The 23,925-nt window shown below is 35.0% G+C and overlaps 1 protein-coding gene across 10 annotated transcripts in view; it reads left to right on the top strand.

Moving 5' to 3' along the window:
* The window catches only part of RALYL (RALY RNA binding protein like), an 829,152-nt gene that overhangs the window by 684,343 nt on the left and 120,884 nt on the right, over positions 1–23,925 (top strand). For all 10 annotated transcript variants that reach the window (XM_029223116.1, XM_029223111.1, XM_029223110.1 and 7 more), the window contains one exon: positions 22,059–22,106. In XM_029223116.1, coding sequence (XP_029078949.1) covers positions 22,059–22,106 — 48 coding nt within the window. The remainder of the gene's footprint in view (positions 1–22,058; positions 22,107–23,925) is intronic.

Below are 23,925 nucleotides of genomic sequence, written 5' to 3'. Positions count from 1 at the left end.
GTAAATAAATCCTAGGGATGTAATTACAGTATGGTGATTATAGTTAATACTGTACTGTATGTTTTGAAAGTTGCTAAAAGAGATCTTAAAAGTTCTTATCATGAGAAAAAATGTAATTATGTGTGGTGATGGATGTTAACTAAAATTATTCTGGTAATCGTTTTACAATATATACATATATCAAATCATTATGTGTACATCTGAAACTAATACAATGTTATGTCAATTTTACTCAATTTAAAAAAAAGATTTACTTCTAGAAACTGAAGAATATTATAGAAAATATCTGTTAATTTAGCTCAGTAATGCTCAGAATGAAAGTATCCTTGAGAAACATTAGTAGGTTATGATAAGATATTAATCTAGAAAATTTCAGTATCAACAAAACTCCTGATTAAGTGCAATGCTTCATTTGAAGCAATAAATGGCAGATTTGATACTACAGGGGAAAAAATCCAATAAATGGTATATACCCAGAGAAAATTATGATAAATATTCCCTGAGTAAAATAGAGGAAAGGGAAGTGGAAAAATGAGAACAAAGAAAAAAATGGATGAAAGACCATTAGGTTTAATCTGTAATAATATGTGTTCCCAAAGAGAATATGAAAGAGTCAGTAATGAAAGGTAAAATATAATTCATTGATTTTAATGAGATTTTTAATATTTGAAATGTAAAGAAACATATAGGTATCCATACCAAAAGAAAAATCTAAGAGAAAAATTAAAACTTTAAGAGAAAAAATAATGTTGGACTCAGTTTTCTTGGTGATGTGAAAACAATGATGGACGTAGTTTTGAGAGAAAGGATTGGAACACAATCATTCTGTGTTCAGCTATGTCGTTTTTCATTTATGAAGGTAATAGAAAGATGTCAACAGAAAATATGTTATGCCATGTACCAAACACAGACAGAATTCTATAAATGTAGCTGCTAGTCTGATTTTGTCCACCGTGTGTTACCGACCAGGTTCTCGTCTTCCTTAAGCAACAGAAATTGATAAGAGGCCAGACAAGAAATTCAGGCAAGGCTTTAATGGGGCCCCTGCTGCAGTAGTGAGAACAAGTAATATGTTCCCTTGCTTGCTCTCTGGGTGGGGGGGTGAGGTGGTTCCTTATATGGAGTGAGTGTAGGGGTTGGGCTGGAGGGGTGGCTTAGGGGTTTTGCCCATCCTTTAGGTGGTGTTGTGTGCAGGGGCGCATGCCCAGTACCCCCTGTGTTTACTCCCGACGCCCTGCTTTTGCTCCTGGCTCTTCAGAAATAGCAGTTGGGTTTTTGGTCTTTTTGTATCTTGTTGTCCATAATTTGCCCCAACTGCACATGCATGCAGCTATTTTCAGTCCCTTATAGTTTCTTTGTATTTTATTGCTTGAGGAGACATTTGGCCAGGTGCAAACATTGTAGCACTGCAGCAAAGGGTCCCAGGTCCCAGCCTGTCTCACCTGGACAACAACATCATAAAGATCAACTTATTTATAACAATTATTTAGTCACGTTCTTTAATGGGGAAATTCATGAAGCAGGCTAAATGATTGCTTGAGAATGATTGTGGGAAAAATTTGACATTTCTAAAGTTCATCTAGAGATGAGAATATAAAAGAAAATTTTGAAGGGTGTTAATTATGAGGGAGACTATCTCTTCTACAAACATGAAATTTAAGGATAAGAATTGCCTTATTATCAGTGGGGATAAAATAAAAACCACAATAAGCCATGTTTATACAAGAAAGTGATAATTGACAAAGAGTGCAAACCAAGTCAATGAGGAGGGGACAAATGATTCAATATGCTCCTTTTTCTTCTATAAAATTTATAGGAAACACTAATCTTAAGTAGTAGGTATTTAGTGCAATATGAGTTTGTAATAAAAAGAACATAGAGGTTATTTCTTAATAGTTAGGTATTTTGTGAAAATGGGCAATTAAATAAAACAAGGAAATGTGCATAATGGAAGAAAAAATTTAGTGTATAAAGATTTGCTAAAACTTTCAGGATATTTTTGAATAAAAATAGTGATAAAAGCTAACATCCCAATTCTAATTTAAATGGTTTTACTATTTTACATTAATTCCTTCTTGTTTCAGATACATATCTATTGTATTTAAGTAGTTTTCTTCTATTTTACTTATGATATATTATAAGGAATGCCTCATAAATTTTACCTAATGTCTGTCTATCATCTACTAATGAAAATCATATTTTTCTTCCTTTAATTTCTTTTTGTGACAGATTGTTTATAGATTTCCAGGCTTCAAACTAGTTTACATTGACTTACCATGTTGCTCTTTTATCTAATGAGATTAAGGCTGAATTCCTTTATTTTTCATATTTTGTCTTTAACAATGAAACCTCTAAAACTGTAATTTTTTTGGTCAGGTTCTTACTGTGACCCATAGGTTTTGGAAGAAGCATTCTTTTTATTTCTTTCTAGATAATATTAAAGTTCAATTTTTAATTCTTCTTTAATTCTGCATCAATCTGATTAAAGAGAGTCAGGGAATCTAGAACTGGTGCCAAAAGGAAAGGGAGTCAGATTCAGGTCATCACCTCCCTAAAACCTGTATGTGAATAGCTAAATGTTACATTTAAAAATGTAATTTAATTTTAATAAAATCATGAAATTTCAGCTTGGAAGATATCCCAAAAATACATAATGCATTAATTCTCTTCTCTATAAAATCTCTAACAAATGGTTTGGGGGGCTCTTTTTGAGACATGTGTGTTTGTTACACTGTGTTATGCTAGATCATATAATGTTTTCCCACAGTATTTTCCTTTTAATGATTCTGTTTTCTTTCCCAAACTACTAGAAGCTCAAGATATTTGGAACTCATTATTCTATTTCTTTGTTATACTTAGCAGTAACATTCTTCCTTGTAATTACTACTCTTCAATAATTGTCCTCCCTTCTGGAGACACAATGAATAAATTCAGTACCTCTTCCACTAGACAGCCTTTCAAATGGTTGAATAATTAGCTTCCTTCCTTCCCAAAGTCTTTTTTCTCTAGACCAAACATTCTTATTTAATTCAACCATTTTTATATAGGGACATTGTTTTGAAACTTATTGCCATCCTAATTTCTTTCATCTGCATGTGTTCCAGTTGGTTGAAGTCCTTCTGAAACTTCACTGAAATAAGCTGAACTAAATATTTACAGGGATGTCTCAAAAGTGAAAGTGCAATGGAATTGTTACCTCCTTTTCTAAAAGACACTACAGTTCATTTAATGCCTTCTAATATTCCATTGGCTTTATGGTAGTAGTATCATTCTCCTGACTTATACTGAATTTGTAGTTGAAGAAAGTACCTAAATATTTCTTACAACAATATCTGGTAAGCCATAGACAAGGTGATTTATGCTCTGTACTTTAATTGGTCATATTGATACCTTGCTTCTGTCATTTATGAAATCAGGATAATATTAATACTAACTCTAAGGATTTTAAGACAATTAAATGATTTGATATATATAAAGCACTTAGAACAGTGACCAATGAATGCTAAACTTTCAGTAAATTTTAACGTTATCATTGGTGATATTATTATTACTCTTATTCCATTTGACATCTCAAATATTTTTATAAGTTAGTTTCTACAATGGGGAACATATGCAGTTGATATATTTATCCTTGAAGGAAAACAGTTTAGAAAAATCATTATCATCCAATAAGTTAAATAATAGTAATAATAAAAATATCAACTGTACAAGTTATGAAAAAAGATTCACTTACAAATAGACAACATCTAACCTTTCACTATGTATCACACGTGAGCATTCTTTTTTTTTAATTTTATTGGAGATTAGTTGATTCACAGTGCTGTGTTAGTTTCAGGTGTACAGCAAAGTGATTCAATTATACACATACATATATTCTTATTTTGTCAGATTTTTTACCCATATAGGTTATTACAGTATATTGAGTAGAGTTCCCTGTGCTTACAGTAGGTCCTTGTTAGTTATTTATTTTATATACAGTAGTGTGTGTATGTTAATCCCAAACTCCTAATTTATCCCTCCCCCACCACCTTTCCTCTTTGGTAATCATAGGTTTGTTTTCAAAATCTGTGAGTCTGTTTCTGTTTTGCAAATAAGTTCATTTGTATCATTTTTAATTGGATTCCACATATGAGTGCTATCATATGGTATTTGTCTTTCTCTGACTTACTTCACTTAGTATGATAATCTCTATGTCCATCCACATTGCTGCAAATGGCATTATTTCATTATTTTTTATGGCTGAATAATATTCCATTATATACGTTTACCATGTCTTCTTTATCCATTCCTCTGTCTATGGACATTTAGGTTGCTTCCATGCCCTGGATATTATAAGTAATGTTGCAATGAACATTGAGGTACATGTATCTTTTCAAATTATGGTTCTCTCTGGATGTATGCCCAGGAGTGGGATTGCTGGATCACATGGTAGTTCTATTTTTATTTCTTAAGAAACCTCTATAGTGGTTGTACCAATTTATGTTCCTACCAACAAAGTAAGAAGGTTCCCTTTTCCCCACACCCTCTCCAGCATTCATTGTTTGTAGATTTTTGATGATGGCCATTCTGCCCGGTGTGAGGTGATACCTTGTTGTAGTTTTGATTTGAATTTCTCTGATAGTGATGTTGAGCATCTTTTCATGTGCTTGTTGGCCATCTATATGTCTTCTTTGGAGAAATGTCTATCTAGATCTTCTGCCCTTTTTTTGATTGGGTTGTTTGTTTTTTTGATACCGAGCTGCATGAGCTGTTTGTACATTTTGGAACTTAATCCCTTGTCAGTTGCTTCATTTGAAAATATTTTCTCCCATTCTGAGGGCTGTCTTTTCATTTTGTTTATGGTTTCCTTTGCTGTGAAAAACTTTTCAGTTTAATTAGGTCACAGTTTTTTTTGTTTTGTTTTTATTTTTATTGCTCTAAGATAAAAGATCTTGCTGCAATTTATGTAAAGGAGTGTTCTCTCTGTTTTCCTCTAGGAGTTTTATAGTGTCTAGCCTTACATTTGGGTCTTTGATCCATTTTGAGTTTATTTTTGTGTATGGTGTTAGAGAATGTTACAATTTCATTCTTTTATTTGTAGCTGTCCATTTTTTCCAGCACTACTTATGAAGAGAGTGTCTTTTCTCCATTGTATATTCTTGCCTCATTTGTCTTAGATGACCATAGGTGCATGGGTTTATCTCTGTACTTTCTATCCTGTTCCATTGATCTATATTGCCATTTTTCTGCCAGTACCATACTGTTTTGATGACTGTAGCTTTGTAGTAGAGTCTGAAGTCAGGGAGGCTGATTCTTCCAGTTCCATTTTTCTTTCTCAGGATTGCTTTGGCTATTCAGGGTCTTTTGTGTTTTCATACAAATTTTAATTTTTTTTGTTCTAGTTTTGTAGAAAATGCCAGTGGTAGTTTGATAGGGATTGCATTGAATCTGTAGATTGCCTTAGATAGTATAGTCATTTTGACAATATTGATACTTCAAATCCAAGAACATGGTATATCTTTCCACCTGTTTGTGTCATGTTCGATTTCTTTCATCAGTGTCTTATAGTTTTCTGAATAAAGGTCTTTTGCCTCCCTAAGTAGGTTTATTTCTAGGTATTTTATTCTCTTTTGATGCAGTGGTGAATAGGATTGTTTCCTTAATTCTGTTTTCTGATTTTTCATTGTTAGTGTATAGGAATGCAAGCAATTTCTGTGTATTAATTTTCTATCCTGCAACTTTACCAAATTCATTGGTGAGCTCTAGCAGTTTTCTGGTAACATCTTTAGGATTGTCTATTTAGAGTATCATGTCATCTGCAAGCAGTCATTATGTTACTTCTTTTCCAATTTGGATTCTTTTTATTTCTTTGTCTTGTCTGATAGCATGGTTAGTACTTCCAAAACTATGTTGAGTAATAGTGGTGAGGGTGGACATCCTTATCTTGTTCCTGATCTTAGAGGAGGCCTTCAGTTTTTCACCATTGAGAATGATGTTTGCTGTGGGTTTATCATCTATGACCCCTATGATCTAGAGGTTGATTACCTCTATGCACACTTTTTGAAGAGTTTTTATCATAAATGGGTGTTGAATTTTCTCAAAAGCTTTTTCTGCATCTATTGAGATGATCATATGGTTTTTATTCTTCAGTTTGTTAATGTGGTGTACCACATTGATTGATTTGTGTATATTGAAGAATCCTTGCACCCCCCAGATAAATCCCACTTGATCATCCCACATGATCCTTTTAATGTGTTGTTGGATTCTGTTTGCTAGTATTTTGTTGAGGATTTCTGCATCTCTGTTCATCAGTGATATTGGCCTGTAATATTCTTTTTTTTGTGGTATCTTTGTCTGGTTTTGTTATCAGGATGGTGGTGACCTCACAGAATGACCTTAGGAGAGTTCCTTCCTCTGCAATTTTTTGAAGGAGTTTCAGAAGGATAGGGGTTAACTGTTCTCTAAGTGTTTGACAGAATTCACTTGTGAAGCTCTCTGGTCCTGGACTTTGTTGGACGTTTTTAAATCACCATTTCAATTTCAGTACTTGTGATTCGTCCATTTATATTTTCTATTTCTCCTGGTTCAGTCTTGGAAGGTTGTACTGTTCTAAGAATTTGTCCATTTCTTCTAGGTTGTCCATTTTATTGGCATATAGTTGTTCGTAGTAGTCCCTTGTGATCCTTTGTATTTCTGCAGTGTCAGTTGTAACTTCTCCTTTTCATTTTTAATTTTATTGATTTGAGCCCTCTCCCTTTTTTTCTTGATAAGTCTGGCTAAAGGTTTATCGATTACATGTGGTCATTCTTAAACATGTAGAATCCAAGAATGCCTAAACTGGATTGTCTTGGTTAAAGTCCAACCAGGAGACAAGAGACAGAAATCACACCAGTAATTTTAACAGGGAAAATGTAATATGAATAATTATGAAATAGCAAAATATGGTTACCTACTTAAAAAAGGTAAAAGAGACTGCAAAAGGATATGAGAATAGAAAATGTAGGGAACAACTACTATCACTATGGCTGAAGGAGAGTATATAAAGAAGGAACAAACTAGAAGAGCCTCTTTCTCCTAGGCTGAGATTCACATCCCATTTGGAGGGGAGCTGGCTGCAGCCTACTGGAAGTCACAGGAGTTTGTTGAGGTGTTGGTGACTGGGGATAATGAGCAGGCATCCTCCTGCTGGGGTGCCAGTTGAGCTTCAGAGGGTGTCCTGTATGGTGCTGACAGCTGTGCCAGAGAAGCAAAGAGAAAAACACATGGGAACCAGGAAAAAGAAGCCCCTTTTTCTTCAATGCCTTTCAGTTTTCCTCCAAGCACTCTCTACTGACAAACCCTAACATGGTGCCAGCTGCCAAAGGAACAATGTTTACAAGATCCAGCTCACAGAGCAAGAGTAAAAAGAAGGTGGATTTAGAGCTAAGAGGCAATAAATTGATATTTATTGGCAGAAAGCTCTAACCCAACATGATATAACCCAATTATAATTGTATACACGTTCTAATATTAATCTTCAGGTGTTTAAAAATTCTAATATAGACATTTTGTTTCCTTACAAAAAGTAATAACAATAAATACTGTAGTGAAAAGTTCCACAGAAGTCTGATATTCAGTTAAAAAAATATCTACTGGGTGACTACAAACACGCTGTTTTTTCACAGCTCACAATCTAGTCAGATAGAGTCATGAATTGTCAATAACAATATAAATATGTTCAGATGGAAGTATGAATAAGAAGCTCTAAGAATGAAACCTGCATATTTGTGAATAAATTCAGCTAAAACAAAAAGATGTGCAATATGCTACAAGATATTGACATGAGTCCTCCTAGAATATTTTATTGTGAAAATTTCAGGGTCAAAAAATTCAGATAAATTAGAGTAAGTTCAAAGAAGGAAGACAAGAATGTTGAATGGAACAGAGAGATTGGTTTGTGAAAGGAAAGGCTAACAGAAATAAATCTATATAGATTAGCTATGTGACAGGAAAAGCAGAGAGTTGACAAGCATGAGTCAGATGTAAATTCAAAACACTATAATCAAGGAATAGCACCGTAAGTGGACTTTAGTCTAACTCCACAAACTTTTAATTGGGGAAGATGTAGGGCTTGAGTTATGCCCTAAGAATGGATTCATATTCAACAGAAAGAAGATACGTGTGTTGACAGATGGAGAGCTTGAGCTAAGCCCCATAACAGGAAATTTCTGTTGAGCAACCAGTTGGGCTAATGCAGAAGACTGTGTAGAGATACAAGAATATCTGTGTCAGAGAGCAAGGAGCTATTCTATGCCACCCCAGAGAATAGGTGCTTGGAAAGGTTGAGTAATTAAAAGAGTAATTGAAGGAATTGTTAAAGAATCTCAGAAGAAGGAGCAGCATGTGGAGAGTGCTGAATGTCGAAGAGTCTGAACATTACCTCGGAGACCATGGGGAGTCACTGTAGGATTTGTTGTTGTTCTTATTTGTTTATTTTTTATATTGTGTAAAAAGAATTGTGTAAACACAATTTTGGAATTATATGTGTGAATATCCTTCCTAGGGAACACAGCATAGAGAAGAGTAACAAGCATAACCCATTCAAAGTGATACTTCCAAAATCAGAATCCCTGTGTTAGCCAGAAGAGAGAAAAAATATTTCTCTTTTTTTCCCTCCTCTTTCTTGTCCCCAGAATTCAGTCTACATACATGCTTCAATTAAAGAAATCATCCTTTAAATGTGTGAGACAGTAAGCTTGACTCACAACAACTAACAGACCAGAACTCTTAAATGTACTGGGTGGATTGTTTTAATCTTTGAACTTCTTAGTCACTCCTTCTTTCTAAGCTGTTAGGTCCTGGTTCACAGTTAGCCAGGAATTCTATGAATGTGCCATAATTCTTGGGTTCCTCCCCCATTCCAAAATCGTTGGTAGTTAATTGGGTATTTTGTCAATGTGATTTAGACTTAATAGCTTATTCCATTGTTTTTTGCATTTTGAATCCATGTGTATATGTGTATCCACTACACACACACACACACACACACACACACACATACTATCCAAAGTAAATATACAGATTTATTTGTATTCCCTAAAATGAAAATGGACAAATTTTTTGTCCACATACAGCTTAGCAAAGTTCATAAATCGGTTCAACTGTATATACTCTGTCAGTCAGAAACCTGCATCAAATTTTATGACAAGTTAGAAGTAGAATCCTGTAGGTATCTCTGAGGAAAATTTGATTCACTGGGAACCTCAACTGTAGAGAACTATGCTCTGGAAATTCAGCTATCTTACATTATAATTTCTGCATTCACAACTTCTATAGGTATTCTGAAGAATAGCTGTGCTAAGGAGAGAGAATAAACTTCATAAAGCACTGTTCTCCATACTTGTCCCACATTTTTCTACCACTAAATCTTGACCATCTAGAAGGACTACTTTTGAACATTCACTTCTCAAATCCCTACATCCTTTTTCAAACATTAAAATGTCATCTCTTTAAAGAAACCTTGTTTGATTCCTTGTCCCAACCAAATCCTATTTCTTCTGCCTATAAGCTCTCATAATAGTTTATATTTGTATTTTGGCATTTAACAAATTTGGCTTTGAATTATGTTCATATATGTATTTGTCTAGTCCCTTAAACTAGATTGTATTTGCCTAATCCCTTAAAGCTTGAGGTTAGAAGCCACGTTCTACTGATATGATATTATTATTCACAACTCCCAGTATTTTCCTTACAATAAGTATTCAATACTGATTATTCAATTTAATTTAGGGATCAAGATATAGTAATTGAGAAGGTTCCAATCATTATTAGTAGGATGTCTGTTAAGAAACCATTAAAAATGCTCCCTCCTTGTGCTAGGAAATTTATTAATATCCTTCAGATTATATTTTAATGATGTTCTGTGATAGAAAATTAAAATAAATACTTCTGTGTATTAGTTTACTCAAATAAAGCTGGTTTTATGAATTCAAAAGGGATTATATAAAATGGACCATATATACTGCAAAACCCAATGAGTTGTGATTTCTTCTTCTATTATTTAAAAAGTTTAAATGAAATTCCTGGAAAGTTACTACGTCTCATTTAATCTCCAGTAATGAAAAACAGTGTAATTTACCTGGGTAGTGCAAAAGAAAAAAGAGACAAAAGAATAGGGACAGGACCAGCACCAGAGGGAGGGAGCTGTGAAGGAGGAAAAGTTTCCACACACTGGGAAGCCCCTTCACTGGTGGAAACGGGATGGTGGGCAGGGCAGGGAAAGCTTCAGAGACATAGAGTAGAGTGCAGCAACAGTGGTGCAGAGGGCAAAGCAGAGAGATTCCCGCACAGAGGATTGGTGGCGACCAGCACTCACCAGCCTGAGAGGATTGTCTGCTCACCTGCCAGAGCAGGTGGGGGCTGAGAGCTGAGGCTCCAGCTTTGGAGGTCAGATTCCAGGGAGAGGATGGGTTGGCTGTGTGAACACAGCCTGAAGGGAGCTAGTGCACCACAGCTAACCAAGAGGGAGTCCAGGAAAAAATCTGGAACTGCCTAAGAGGCAAGAGACCATTGTATCAGCATGCACGAGGAGAGGAGTTTCAGAACACTGCCTAAATGAGCTTCAGAGATGTGCACAAGCTGTGGCTACGACCGTGGACACCAGAGACGGGCATGAGATGCTAAGGCTGCTGCTGCAGCCACGAAGAATCCCATGTGCAAGCACAGCTCACAGTCCACACCTCCCCCACAACAGGAGCCTGTGCAGCACACCACTGCCAGGGTTCCGTGATCCAGGGACAACTTCCCAGGGAGAACACATGGTGTGCCCCAGGTTGTTGCAATATCATGCTGGCCTCTTCCTCCGCAGGCTCACCCTGCATTCCGTACCCCTCCCTCCCAGGCCTGAGTGAGCCAGAGCCCCCTAATCAGCTGCTGCTTTAACCCCGTCCTGTCTGGGTAAAGAACAGACTCCAGAGGGCGACCTATATGAAGAGGTGGGGCCAAATCCAAAGCTGAAACCTGGGCGCTGTGCAAACAAAGAAGAGAAAGGGAAATTTTTCCCAGCAGCCACAGGAGCAGTGGATTAAATCTCCACAATCAACTTGATGTACACTGCATCTGTGGAATACATGAATAGACAAATAATCATCCCAAAATTGAGGCAGTGGACTTTGGGAGAAACTATAGACCAGGGGTGTGCTGTATGCGACTGACTAGTTTCTGATTATTATTTTTATCTTAATTTAGTATTTAGCACTTCTTATCATTGGTGAATTTCCTTATAGGTTTGGTTGGTCTCTTCTCTTTCCTTTAATTATTTTTTAATTTTCTTACTTTAATAATATTATTTTTTTTATTTTAATAACTTTCTTTCCTTCTTTCTTTCTTTCTTTCTTTCTTCTTTCTTTCTTTCTTTCTTTCTTCCTTTTTCTCCATTTTCTTCTGAGCCATGTGGCTGACAGCATCTTGGTGCTCTGGCCGGGTGTCAGGACTGAGCCTCTGAGGTGGAAGAGCCAGGTTCAGGACATTAGACCACCAGAGACCTCCCAGCCCCACATAATATCAATCAGCTCCCCCAGAGATCTCTGTCTCAAGGCTAAGACACACCTCCACTCAACAATCAGCAAACTCCAGTGCTGGTCGCCCCATGCCAAACAACTAGCAAGACAGGAACACATCCCCACCCATTAGCAGAGAGGCTGCCTAAAGTCATAGTAAGTTCACAGATACCCCAAAACACACAAGCAGATGGGGTCCTACACACCAGAAAGACAAGATCCAGCCTCATTCACCAGAACACAGGCACCAGTCCCCTCCACAAGGAAGCCAACACAACCCACTGAAACAACCTTACCTACTGGGGGCAGACACCAAAAACAATGGGAATTATGAACCTGAAGCCTGTGAAAAGGAGATCCCAAACACAGTAAGTTAAGCAAAATGAGAAAACAGAAACACACAGCAGATGGAGGAACAAGGAAAAACTCACCAGACCAAACACATGAAGAGGAAATAAGCAGTCTTCCTGAAAAAGAATTCAGAGTAATGGTAGTAAAGATGATGCAAAATCTTGGAAATAGAATGGAGAAAATACAAGAAATGTTTAAGAAGGAGCTAGAAAACCTAAAGAGCAAACAAACAATGATGAACAATGAAATAAATGAAATTAAAAATTTTCCACAAGGAATCAATAGCAGAATAACTGAGGTAGAAGAACAGATAAGTGACTTGGAAGATAAAATAGGAGAAATAGGAGTGGGATAGGGAGGGTGGGAGGGAGGGAGACGCAAGAGGGAAGAGATATGGGAACATATGTATAACTGATTCACTTTGTTATAAAGCAGAAATTAAAACACCATTGTAAAGCAATTATACCCCAATAAAGATGTTAAAAAAAATAGGGGAAATAACTACTGAAGAGCAGAATAAATAAAAAAGAATGAAAAGAATTGAGCACAGTCTCAGAGACCTCTGGGACAACATTAAGCACACAAACATTCGAATTATTGGTGTCCCAGAAGAAGAAGAGAAAATAAAAGGGACTGAGAAAATATTTGAAGAGATTATAATTGAAAACTTCCCTAACATGGGAAATGAAAGAGTCAGTCAAGTCCAGGAAGCACAGAGAGTCCGATACAGGATAAATCCAAGGAGAAACATGCCAAGACAAATATTAATCAAACTATGAAAGATTAAATACAAAAGAAAAAATATTAAAAACAGCAAGGGAAAAGCAACAAATAACATACAAGGGAATCCCCATAAGGTTAACAGCTGATCTTTCAGCAGAAACTCTGCAAGTCAGAAGGGAGTGGCAGGACATATTTAAAGTGATGAAGGGGGAAAAACTACAACCAAGATTACTTTACCCAGCAAGGATCTCATTTACATTCAAAGGAGAAATTAAAACCTTTACAGACAAGCAAAAGCTAAGAGAATTCAGCACCACCAAACCAGCTTTACAACAAGTGCTAAGGAACTTCTCTAGGCCAGAAACAGAAGAGAAGGAAAACAACTACAACAACAATCACAAAACAATTAAGAAAGTGATAATAGGAACATACATATTGATGATTACCTTAAACATAAATGGATTAAATGTTCCAACCAAAAGACATAGACAGGCTGAGTGGATACAAAAACAAGACCCGTATATATGCTGTCTACAGGAGACCCACTTAAGACATAGGGAAACATACAGGCTGAAAATGAGGGAATAGAAAAAGATATTCCATGCAAATGGAAATTAAAAGAAAGATGGAGTAGCAATTATCATAACAGACAAAATAGACTTTAAAATAAAGACAAGAGACAATGAAGGACACTACATCATGATCGAGACATCAATCCAAGAAGAAGAAATAACAATTGTAAATATTTATGCACCCAACATAGGAGTACCTCAATACATTAGGAAAATGCTAATAGCCATAAGAGGAGAAATCAACAGTAACACAATAATAGTAGGGGACTTTAAAACCTCATTTTCAACAGTCGATAAATCATCTGAAATAAAAATAAATAAGGAAACACAAACTTTAAATGACGCATTAAACAAAATGGACTTAATTGATATTTATAGGACATTGCATCCAAAAACAACAGAATACACTTTCTCCTCAAGAGCTCATGGAACATTCTCCAGGATAGATCATATCTTGGGTCAAAATGAAGCTCTGGTAAATATAAGAAAATTGAAATCGTATCAAGTGTCTTTTCTGACCACAACACTATGAGAATACATAACAATTACAGGAAAAAAACTGTAAAAAAAATAGATGCACATGGAGGCTAAACAACACACTACTAAATAACCAAGAGATCACTGAAGAAATCAGAGGAAATCAAAAAATACCTAGAAACAAATGACAATGAAAACACAATGACCCAAAACTATGGGATGCAGCAAAATCAGTTTTAAGAGGGACATTTATAGGAATACTATCCTACCTCAATTAAAAAGAAAAATCTCAAATAAACAACCTAACCTTACACATAAAGAAATTAGAGAAAGAAAAACAAACCCCAAATTCAGCAGTAGGAAAGAAATCATAAAGATCAGATCAGAAATAAATGAAAAGGAAATGAAGGAAGTGATAGAAAGATCAATAAAATTAAATCTGGTTCTTTGAGAAGATAAAAAAAAATGATAAAGCATTAGCCAGACTCATCAAGAAAAAAAGGGAGAAGACTCAAATCAACAGAATTAGAAATGAAAAAGGAGAAGTAACAACTGATACTGCAGAAATATTAAGGATCATCAGAGATTACTACAAGCAACTCTATGCCAATAAAATGGACAACCTGGAAGAAATGGACAAATTCTTAGAAAATCACAACCTTCTGAGACTGAACCAGAAAGAAATAGAGAATTTAAACAGGCCAATCACAAGCACTGAAGTGGAAACTGTGATTAAGTCTTCTAAGAACCTAAAGCCCAGGACGAGATGCATTCACAGGTGAATTCCATCAAACATTTACAGAAAACGTAACACCTATCTTTCTCAAACTCTTCCATAATATAGCACCCACATATTTTGGAACACTCCCAAACTCATTCTATGAGGCCATCATCACCCTGTTACCAAAACCAGACAAAGATGTCACACAAAAAATAAAACTGCAGGCCAATATCACTGATGAACATAGATGCAAAATCCTCAAAAAAATACTAGCAAACAGAATCCAACAGCACATTAAAAGGATCATACAACATGATAAAGTGAGGTTTATCCCAGGAATGCAAGGATTCTTCAATATATGCAAATCAATCAATGTGATACACCATATTAACAAACTGAAGGAGAAAAACCATATGATCCTCTCAATCGTTGGAGAGAAAGCTTTTGACAAATTTCAACACCCATTTATTATAAAAACCATCCAGAAAGAAGGCAGGGAAGGAACTTACCTCAACATAATAAAGGCCATATATGACAAACCACAGCCAACATCATTCTCAATGTTGAAAAACTGAAACCATTTCCACTAAGGTCAGGAACAAAACAAGGTTGCCACCCTCACCACTATTATTCAACATCATTTTCAAAGTTTTAGCCACAGCAATCAGAAAAGAAAAGGAAATAAAAGGAATCCAAACTGGAAAAGAAGAAGTAAAACTGTCATTGTTCACAGATGACAAGATACTATACATAGAGAATCCTAAAGATGCTACCAGAGTACTACTAGAGCTAATCAATGAATTTGGTAAAGTAGCAGGATACAAAATTAATGCACAGAAATCTCTTGCATTCCTATACAATAATGATGAAAAATCTGAAAAAGAAATTAAGGAAACACTCCCATTTACCATTGCAACAAAAAAATAAAATACCTAGGAGTAAACCTACCTAGAGATATAAAAGACCTGTATGCAGAAAACTTTAAGACACTGATGAAGGAAATTAAAGATGATACCAACAGATGGAGAGATATACCATGTTCTTGGATTGGAAGAATCAACATTGTGAAAATGAGAAAACTACCCAAAGCAATCTACAGATTCAATGCAATCCCTATCAAACTACCACTGGCATTTTTCACAGAATGAGAACAAAAAAAAATCACAATTTGTGGAAACACAAAAGACCCTGAATGCCAAAGCAATCTTGAGAAAGAAAAACGGAGCTGGAGGAATCAGGCTCCCTGACTTCAGACTACACTACAAAGCCACAGTAATCAAGACAGTATGGTACTGGCACAAAAACAGAAATATAGATCAATTGAACCAGATAGAAAACCCAGAGATAAACCCACGCACATATGGTCACCTTATTTTTGTTAAAGGAGGCAAGAGTATACAATGGAGAAAAGACAGCCTCTTCAATAAGTGGTCCTGGGAAAACTGGACAGCTACATATAAAGAATGAAATTAGAACACTTCATAACACCATACACAAAAATAAGCTCAAAATAGATTAAAGACCTAAATGTAAGGCCAGACACTGTAAAACTCTTAGAGGAAAACATAGGCAGAATACTCTATGACATAACTCACAGCAAGATCCTTTCTGGACTACCTCCTAGAGAAATGGAAATAAAAACAAAAATAAACAAATGGGACCTAATGAAACTTAAAAACTTTTGCACAGCAAAGGAAACCATAAACAAGATGAAAAGACAACCAGACTGGAGAATATATTTGCAAACGAAGCAACTGACAAAGGATTAGACTCCAAAATATACAAGCAGCTCATGCAGCTCAATATCAAAAAAACAAACAGCCCAATCCAAAAATTGGCAGAAGATCTAGACATTTCTCCAAAGAAGGTATACAGATTGCCAACAAACACATGAAAGGATGTTCAGCATCACTAATCGTTAGAGAAGTGTAAGTCAAAACTAAAATTAGGTATCACCTCACACCAGTAAGAATGGGTATCATCGCAAAATCTACAAACAGTAAATGCTGGAGAAGGTGTGGAGAAAAGGGTACCCTCTTGCACTGTTAGTTGGAATGTAAATTGATAAAGCCATTGTGGACAACTGTATGGATGTTCCTTAAAAAACTAAAAATAGAACTACCATATGACCCAGCAATCCCACTACTGGGCATATACTCTGAGAAAACCATAATTCAAAAAGAATCATGTACCACAATATTCATTGCAGATCTATTCACAATTGCCAGGACATAGAAGCAACTTAAGTGTCCATCAACAGATGAATGGATAAAGAAGATGTGACACATATATACAATGCAATATTATTAACTCATAAGAAGAAATGAAATTAAGTTATTTGTAGTGAGGTGGATGGACCTAGAGTCTGTCATACAGAGTGAAGTAAGTCCGAAAGAGAAAAACAAATACCATATGCTAACACATATATATGGAATCTACAAAAAATAATGGTTCCGAAGAACATAGGGGCAGGACAGGAGTAAAGACACAGATGTAGAGTATGGTTTTGAGGACACGGGAAGAGGGAAGTGTAAGTAGTGATGCAGTGAGAGAGTAGCTTTGACATATACACCCTACCAAATGTAAAATTGATAGGTAGTGGGAAGCAGCTGCATAGCACAGGAAGACCAGCTCGGTGCTTTGTGATCACCTAGAGGGGTGGGATAGGGAGGGTGAAGGGAGACGCAAGAGGGAGGGCATATGGGGATATATGTGTACGTATAGCTGATTCACTTTGTTATACAGCAGAAACTAACACAAAAATGTAAAGCAATTATACTCCAATAAAGATGTTAAAATAAAAGAGTGAATGTGCAGCTCTACACAATCACTTTACCACTTCCTATTTCCCATTAAAGTTTGAGGGAATCTGAGCAAACAGAATATAGATACATTGTAAAGTAGAATAAAAGTTGTAAATGTGTTCAAGATTTAAAATTTCAAATATAAACTCTTTGTTTGTGTTAAACATTCAAAACTACTGTTTCAGTTTTCTAAAAAGTCAATTACTTGCCCTTTAGCACTGACCATGCCCCCAAAGGGCAAAAACGACATTTACAGGACTTAGCTTCCTCCTGGACAATGCCTTAAACATCTAATTTATTATCATTTTTATTTCAATGGCCTAAGAACCAGATTGTCACAGAAAACTACCACAGTGAAAGTTGCAAAGGTTCCTCCTTTAAAAGCCAAAATATATTAACTCATGAGCATAACAGCACCACTCTTGGCTTATAGCGGGGAATGGGGATCTTTCTTAATGTGAAAGACAAGTTTTTCCTACCAATACGGTTCAGGATACATAAAATACCTTGTAATGCTGAATATGACTCCTGGAAATGCCATTTTTTGACATCTAACTTCAAATAGAGATTGACACAGAAAGAAAAAAGAAGAGATTTTTAAGAGAGAGAGAGAGAGAATCTGCAGGAGGAAAAAATAAAGACAAAAAAAAAAAAACAAAGAACTGAGGGCGGGAAAGATACTGAGGAAAGCACAGCAGGCATGAATCAGACTTGCCCCGTGGTGACTCATCTCCTTGAATCTCTTCCTCTTCCTTGGAAATCCAGCTTGATTTTACAGCTTATGACCTGAGCCAACTACAGCCATGGCATTTCTGCTAAAATCCAGACCATTAAGACAAAAGCAGCCTTGCCAAGATTATACAGATTTGTTTGTGCATTTTATTTCAGTTTTAACTTGACAAGTAAAATTGAGTTTATGATGGCAGAAAGTGGAACTTGGAGATCAATTTAGGATGCTTAGCTATAACTTGTTCTTGTAAATATGCCTTAGCAGTCAGGTTGAACAAAAAATAAGCAGATTGGACAAGATAAGTTAAGCATAGACTGAGAAAAATAAAAATATTTTTTTTTCTCATGCACTTTTCAATTTCCAGAAGGCTGGTAAATTATTGAAGTATTTCTTAAAGGTATAAGACATGAGTAGAATCGTCACTGTCATCACATTAATAATAGTTCATATTTTCTTCTTGCTATTAAACTCCACTCTCTGAAGTTATAATGTATTTTAAAAGAGTTTCAGAAAAAAAGGTAAAACACTTTAGCCACTTTTCTCTCTCTATTTGGTCACATCTGAAAATACTGAGAATTAGCACTGTGTGGAAATTACTGTCCTATCAAGCAATAGCTATTTAATGCATCTAAAATGTCTATCACCATGTCTGATGCTTAGGTTAATATCAAATTAATGTATTAGAATCAGTAACTTCTCAACATTATTTAATTATTATCATTATTATGACTGTTATTATTTAATTTCTAAGATAGTTCCCAGGTCCTTAAGAAAGACAAGGCAAGAGGCTAGGAGAATATTTACATGTCAAAATGTCAGAGAATTTATCAATACAATTACAAGTTTTCTGAAGTAAATGCTCTAAGAAAAGAGAGGTCAGAGGACTATATTCAGGAAGAAATCTATAGTTTAGGCAAGCTGGGCAGGATATTAAGGCCATCTTGATCACCACTAGACTGTGAGATTCCTGAACAAAGACAGAATAATTTCACTTCTAAATGCAAGTGCCTCTTACAGTTCCTGACACATAGGTCCTTACTCAAGTTTTGGCAAATGAGCATATGAATGACTATGCTGTACTAGACTACTTATCTGTGTTATTTAGGATATTTAATATATCTAGACCTCAGTGTCCTGTAAAATTAGGATAACACTCTACATCTTATAGACTACTGTTAAGGTTAAATCAGATTATGTACGGAAAAGCATCAAGAATAATGTTTCAGTAACTAGAATGTTTCCTTCCCCAGGCATCATGTTTCATAAACAAAGTCTCAACAAAATTCTTAAAATGATATATTGTTTTGATTATCTTTTTTTTCTTTGCTTTGGCTGTTGGGAACTTCATTTGTGTTATCCAAACATGAATATTATTATACGTACACTTGTATTCAACAAACATATTCTTTTTCCCCCCAGCTTTATTGAGGTATAATTGACATATTGTATAAGCTTAAGGTATACAAGATGTTAATTTGACACACTTATATATTGCAAAATGATTACCACCATAGAGTTAGTTAACATGTCCATCATACCACAAAATGATCGTTTCTTAAGTATCTGTCATCAAATGGATGGATAAAGATGTGGTATGTATATTCAATGAAATATTATTCAGCCATGAGAAAGAAGGAAATCTTGCCATTTGTGAAAACATGATAGACCTTGAGGGCATTATGCTAAGTGAATTAAGTCAGAGAAAGACAAATCCTGCATAGTATCACTTATATGTGGAATCTGAAAAGCCAAACCCATAGAAACAGTAAAATGGTAGTTGGCTGGGGCTGGAGTTGAAAGAAATGAGGCTGGTCAAAGTGTACGAACTTTCAGTTGTAAGATAAATAAGCTGTGGAGATCTACCAACATGTTCTTAAAAATAATCAGCCATAAGGTACAACAATGATGACTCATGACAAATGTGTATGAAAGTAGCATAACCTTAAACTTGAGACTTCCAAACAAAAGTTTGGATAAAGTGTCATCATATCCCTTATCTGCAGAAGAAACCAAATCACAATGAAAATTATATGTACTGCTATTTCAGGAAACTTTTGAGGTGAAATTTATACCTTGGATTTGGTGCTAGCCAGTATGTTTTCTTTAAAATCCCTCAACACAACATCATAGTTGAGTCTAACACCAGCAATATCAACTAAAGCATTAAACATTACGACTTAATCTGTGACTGTGGGCCAGAAGGGTTACTTTTGTTCTTACTGCTTCAGCAGTGGTCTCATTGTCTTCCTTTGTTTGCAGAGGTAGATATACAGCAGCACTGCTCTGGCTAGACAATGCTTGGTCTTCCATCAGACACTCACATGGAATAGGTCTCCACTTTGCACTTCAGAACTTGAGTTCAAAGTCATTGTGTTCCATTAGACTGGTTGGAGGTGAAACCAACCCTCTCTGATGGGCTATGTATGCTATAGCAGGTTTTCTCCACCCTGCCATATGTAACGAGTGTCAGGACAAATACATACACTTATCCAGAAAACCAGGAATAACAAACCCTCCTCAATATGTTCTTTCAATTTTCCTAACATAAGAATAGTTAGAAAGTAAAGGACCATTAAGTTGACCATCTGGGGAATATAAAATGACTTGCCTGTTGTACAGTGGTTAAACACAGAATTACCATATGACCCAGCAATACTCTTTTTAGGCATATACCCAAAGGGGATGAAAGCAGGAACTCTAACAAATGCTTGTGCACTGATGTTCATTGTAGCACTATTCACAACAGCCAAGAAGTGGAAACAACCCAGATGTCTATTAATGGATGAATAGGTAAACAAAAAGTATATATATACAATGAAGTATTATTTAGTTATAAAAAAATGGAATTATGATATGTTACAACATCGATAAACCTTGAAATATTATGCTAAGTAAGATAAGCCAAACAAAAAAGGACAAATATTGTATGATTCCACGTATATGAGGTACCTAGAATAGGGAAATTCATAGCAACAGGAGCAGTCACTGGGGCTTGGTGGGCGGGGGCAGGGGAAGGAGGGAATGGAGAAGTATTGTTTAATGGATACAGAGTTTCAGTTTGGGATGATAAAAAATTTTGGAAATGGTTAATGGTGATGTTTGCACAACATTGTGAATGTACTTAATGCCACCGAATTTTGGCATTAAAAATTGACTACAGAAAGCTTAGAAAGGTAAATTTTATGTTTTATATATATATATATATTACAACAATAAAAAATGAATAAACATTTTAAATGATTACTCCCCTGCAGTAGAGATACTCCATTCATCACGAGATTAAATTTCTTCCAAGCTGGGGAGTGTTGCATGGTGTCATAAAAAATAGCTCCAGACATGGATTCAGAAGTCTTTCTCTGAAGCTTCAGCTCTGTCACTTACTAGTGATAAAAATTTGAGCTAGCCCCTTAGGTCCCGTGCACATTAGTTTTTTCCAGTTATAGTATCCAACAGAGTTGTTGTGAGGACTTAAAATTAAAAGGAAATAATTCATATAAAGTGCTTTGTAAACAACAATTGTACAAGTGGATGGGGGAAATTTTTTTTACATTCCTTTAAGGAGCTTGTTAATAATATTATCACTAAAATGTACTTATTAATTCCTATTTAAATGCCCTAAATTATTGTTATTGTTGGTAAGACTCAAAGTGTTTTTTTTTAAATTTTTCTCTATATAAAGTATTGAATCACAAGTTTTTAGAATAAAAAGGAAATGCTGGATTTCTGAGGAAGCTACATTTCTATTTACTTTTCTAACAATGAATGCGTCATTAAACACTTTCATTTATATTATTTCTATACCATTTGTTTAATGCTCATTTAGCCTCAGTATACATACCTTAGAAAAAAGGATAGCTATATTATATCTTGTCTGGGGTAAAAAAATGGTCCTACAAGTAGTTCAAGTATTAAAAAATTAATTTTGATTTCTGCTCTCATTTTCCATTCCAAACCACTCAATCCATTATCAGTCTTTTCATTGTCAAACATATAATGAGTTTGATACGGCATTATATCCAATTAGACATTATCTTGTAAAGCCCTTTGGATACATAATTACATTGAAAAATAAATATTTAAAAGTAACAAATGTATTGCTATTACATTATAAATTAATACCAAAATTGCTGTTGTCAACAAATAATTTTTTGTTTCCCTCCTTAGTGGTTATGTCTTTGACTATGATTACTACAGAGATGATTTCTACAATAGGTATGTAAATTTCTCATCCTTCTTTCCCTTTGACTTAAATTATATTTTAACTGTTCTGTACATTTCATTCACAGGTATTATTGATTAATACATTTAAATAATATTTTACAGTAAAAAAAAGTCCCAATAAAATATAAGATAGCCAGATTTTTCTATTTTGATTGTACATACTGAAATATAGTAGATCTTGGACTTTCAGAATTCAGAGGTGCTTAAGCCTAAAATTTGGTTTCTAATGTTTGGATGATATTCTAAAGATTTAATTAACCCATATTATTTTCCAGATGGGTAGGTGACTTGGAATTCTTCAAGACTGAGAGATTTATAAATTCAGAAAATGAGTACAACCTTCTAAAATACATCTGCTTTCATACAACACATAGATTCAGTAAAAATTAAGGACAATTCTTGCTTTGCATAGCAGTGTGTGACCATAAAAGAAAACCATGCAGAGTGATGTTAATAATCAATGGGGGGAAATAGGATTTTTTCATGACCTTTAACAATTTTTTGTCAAAACATTAAAAACTCTTTTATGTTATAAATATACATATTTACACATGTATACATATATTTAAATTCCCTCTTCATACGTATAGGAAAATACAGTGAAACTAATAGCTATTTAGTACACTAATTTAAAATTTTAACACTGTTATGTAAAAATACTGAGAATTAGTGTGCTTCATTTCTTTGTAAAAGAAAGACTTATCAAAAGTAATTTGAACAGCACTTGCCTTCTTCTTTTATTATAATATGGAGAAAGCACCTCTTTTATCCCTTGGTGAATTGTCATACTCCCAAGACTGGATCAGCTTTGACATTTTATTAATATTGTGAACTACCTCTGAGACTTCCCTCAGTGTGTGGTTCTTTTGCCAAGTGTCACTTCCTCTGGGACATCTTTGTCCCCTTCCAGCACATCACAACCACTTTCTTCATTTATGTCAATATGTTTTAATTTCAACTTACAATTGCATATTTTAATATAACATCTTTAATTTCTGATATTATCCTTTTAGATGTAATTTTATGTAAAGGAATGCATTTATCTCTGGCTTAAACCACTATTTTGCTTCATCTGTGGGCATCGTGTTTAAGGAAGTCAATTTATGATACCTTGTGGGAATTTTTTTTTTTTTCAGGTAAACTGTATATCGAATAGCTTTGTGGATTTTGAAGGAACATTTTGGCATTCAGGGCCATTTTTATGCTGTGCAAATCAACCCTTAGGGCTTTCTGGGGAGCATACTACTTAAAATTCATATAAACATATCGGATGTAATATATATATTTGGAATAAAAAAATATATTTTATTTTACTAAGTTCCTCTGCCGCCACCTGTAGAGTCTCTTGAATACAAGAGTGTCCACAGCCCTATAGTCAGCTATTTCTCCTCTAATTCCATTAACATTTAATTTTAATTTTATTTCCAGTGTTACTTTTCAATTCTTTGCTGCACCAATCCCTTCTTTTGATTATCCATTTTTATAAAATGCCACATGGATTTATCACCAGCAGACAAGGAAACAATACAACTACACATTTGCTATCCGTGTGTGAACTAACAGGTGCACAGGGACAAATCACTGACAGACTTTGAAAGAGGTGATGTGATTGGCCACTGATCATCATGAGCATCTGTCATTTACTTATTGATTTGTGGACTGAAAAACTAGCAGCAAAGCTTGGACTTTACGAAATTACTCACAGTTAATATATATGTGGTAACTGAAATTTGTTTTGTGCTGTTGGGGGACTGGTGTTATTTAACTAAGCATCGGTAATTGAGATATTAGAGATATACAAAACAAGGAC

Source organism: Monodon monoceros, unplaced genomic scaffold (genome assembly GCF_005190385.1).
Source record: "Monodon monoceros isolate NGI ecotype Baffin Bay Population unplaced genomic scaffold, NGI_Narwhal_1 Super_Scaffold_14, whole genome shotgun sequence".
NCBI lineage: Eukaryota > Metazoa > Chordata > Mammalia > Artiodactyla > Monodontidae > Monodon > Monodon monoceros.
Note: the sequence above shows the minus strand (reverse complement) of the source record. Positions and strands in the feature narration are given on the sequence as shown.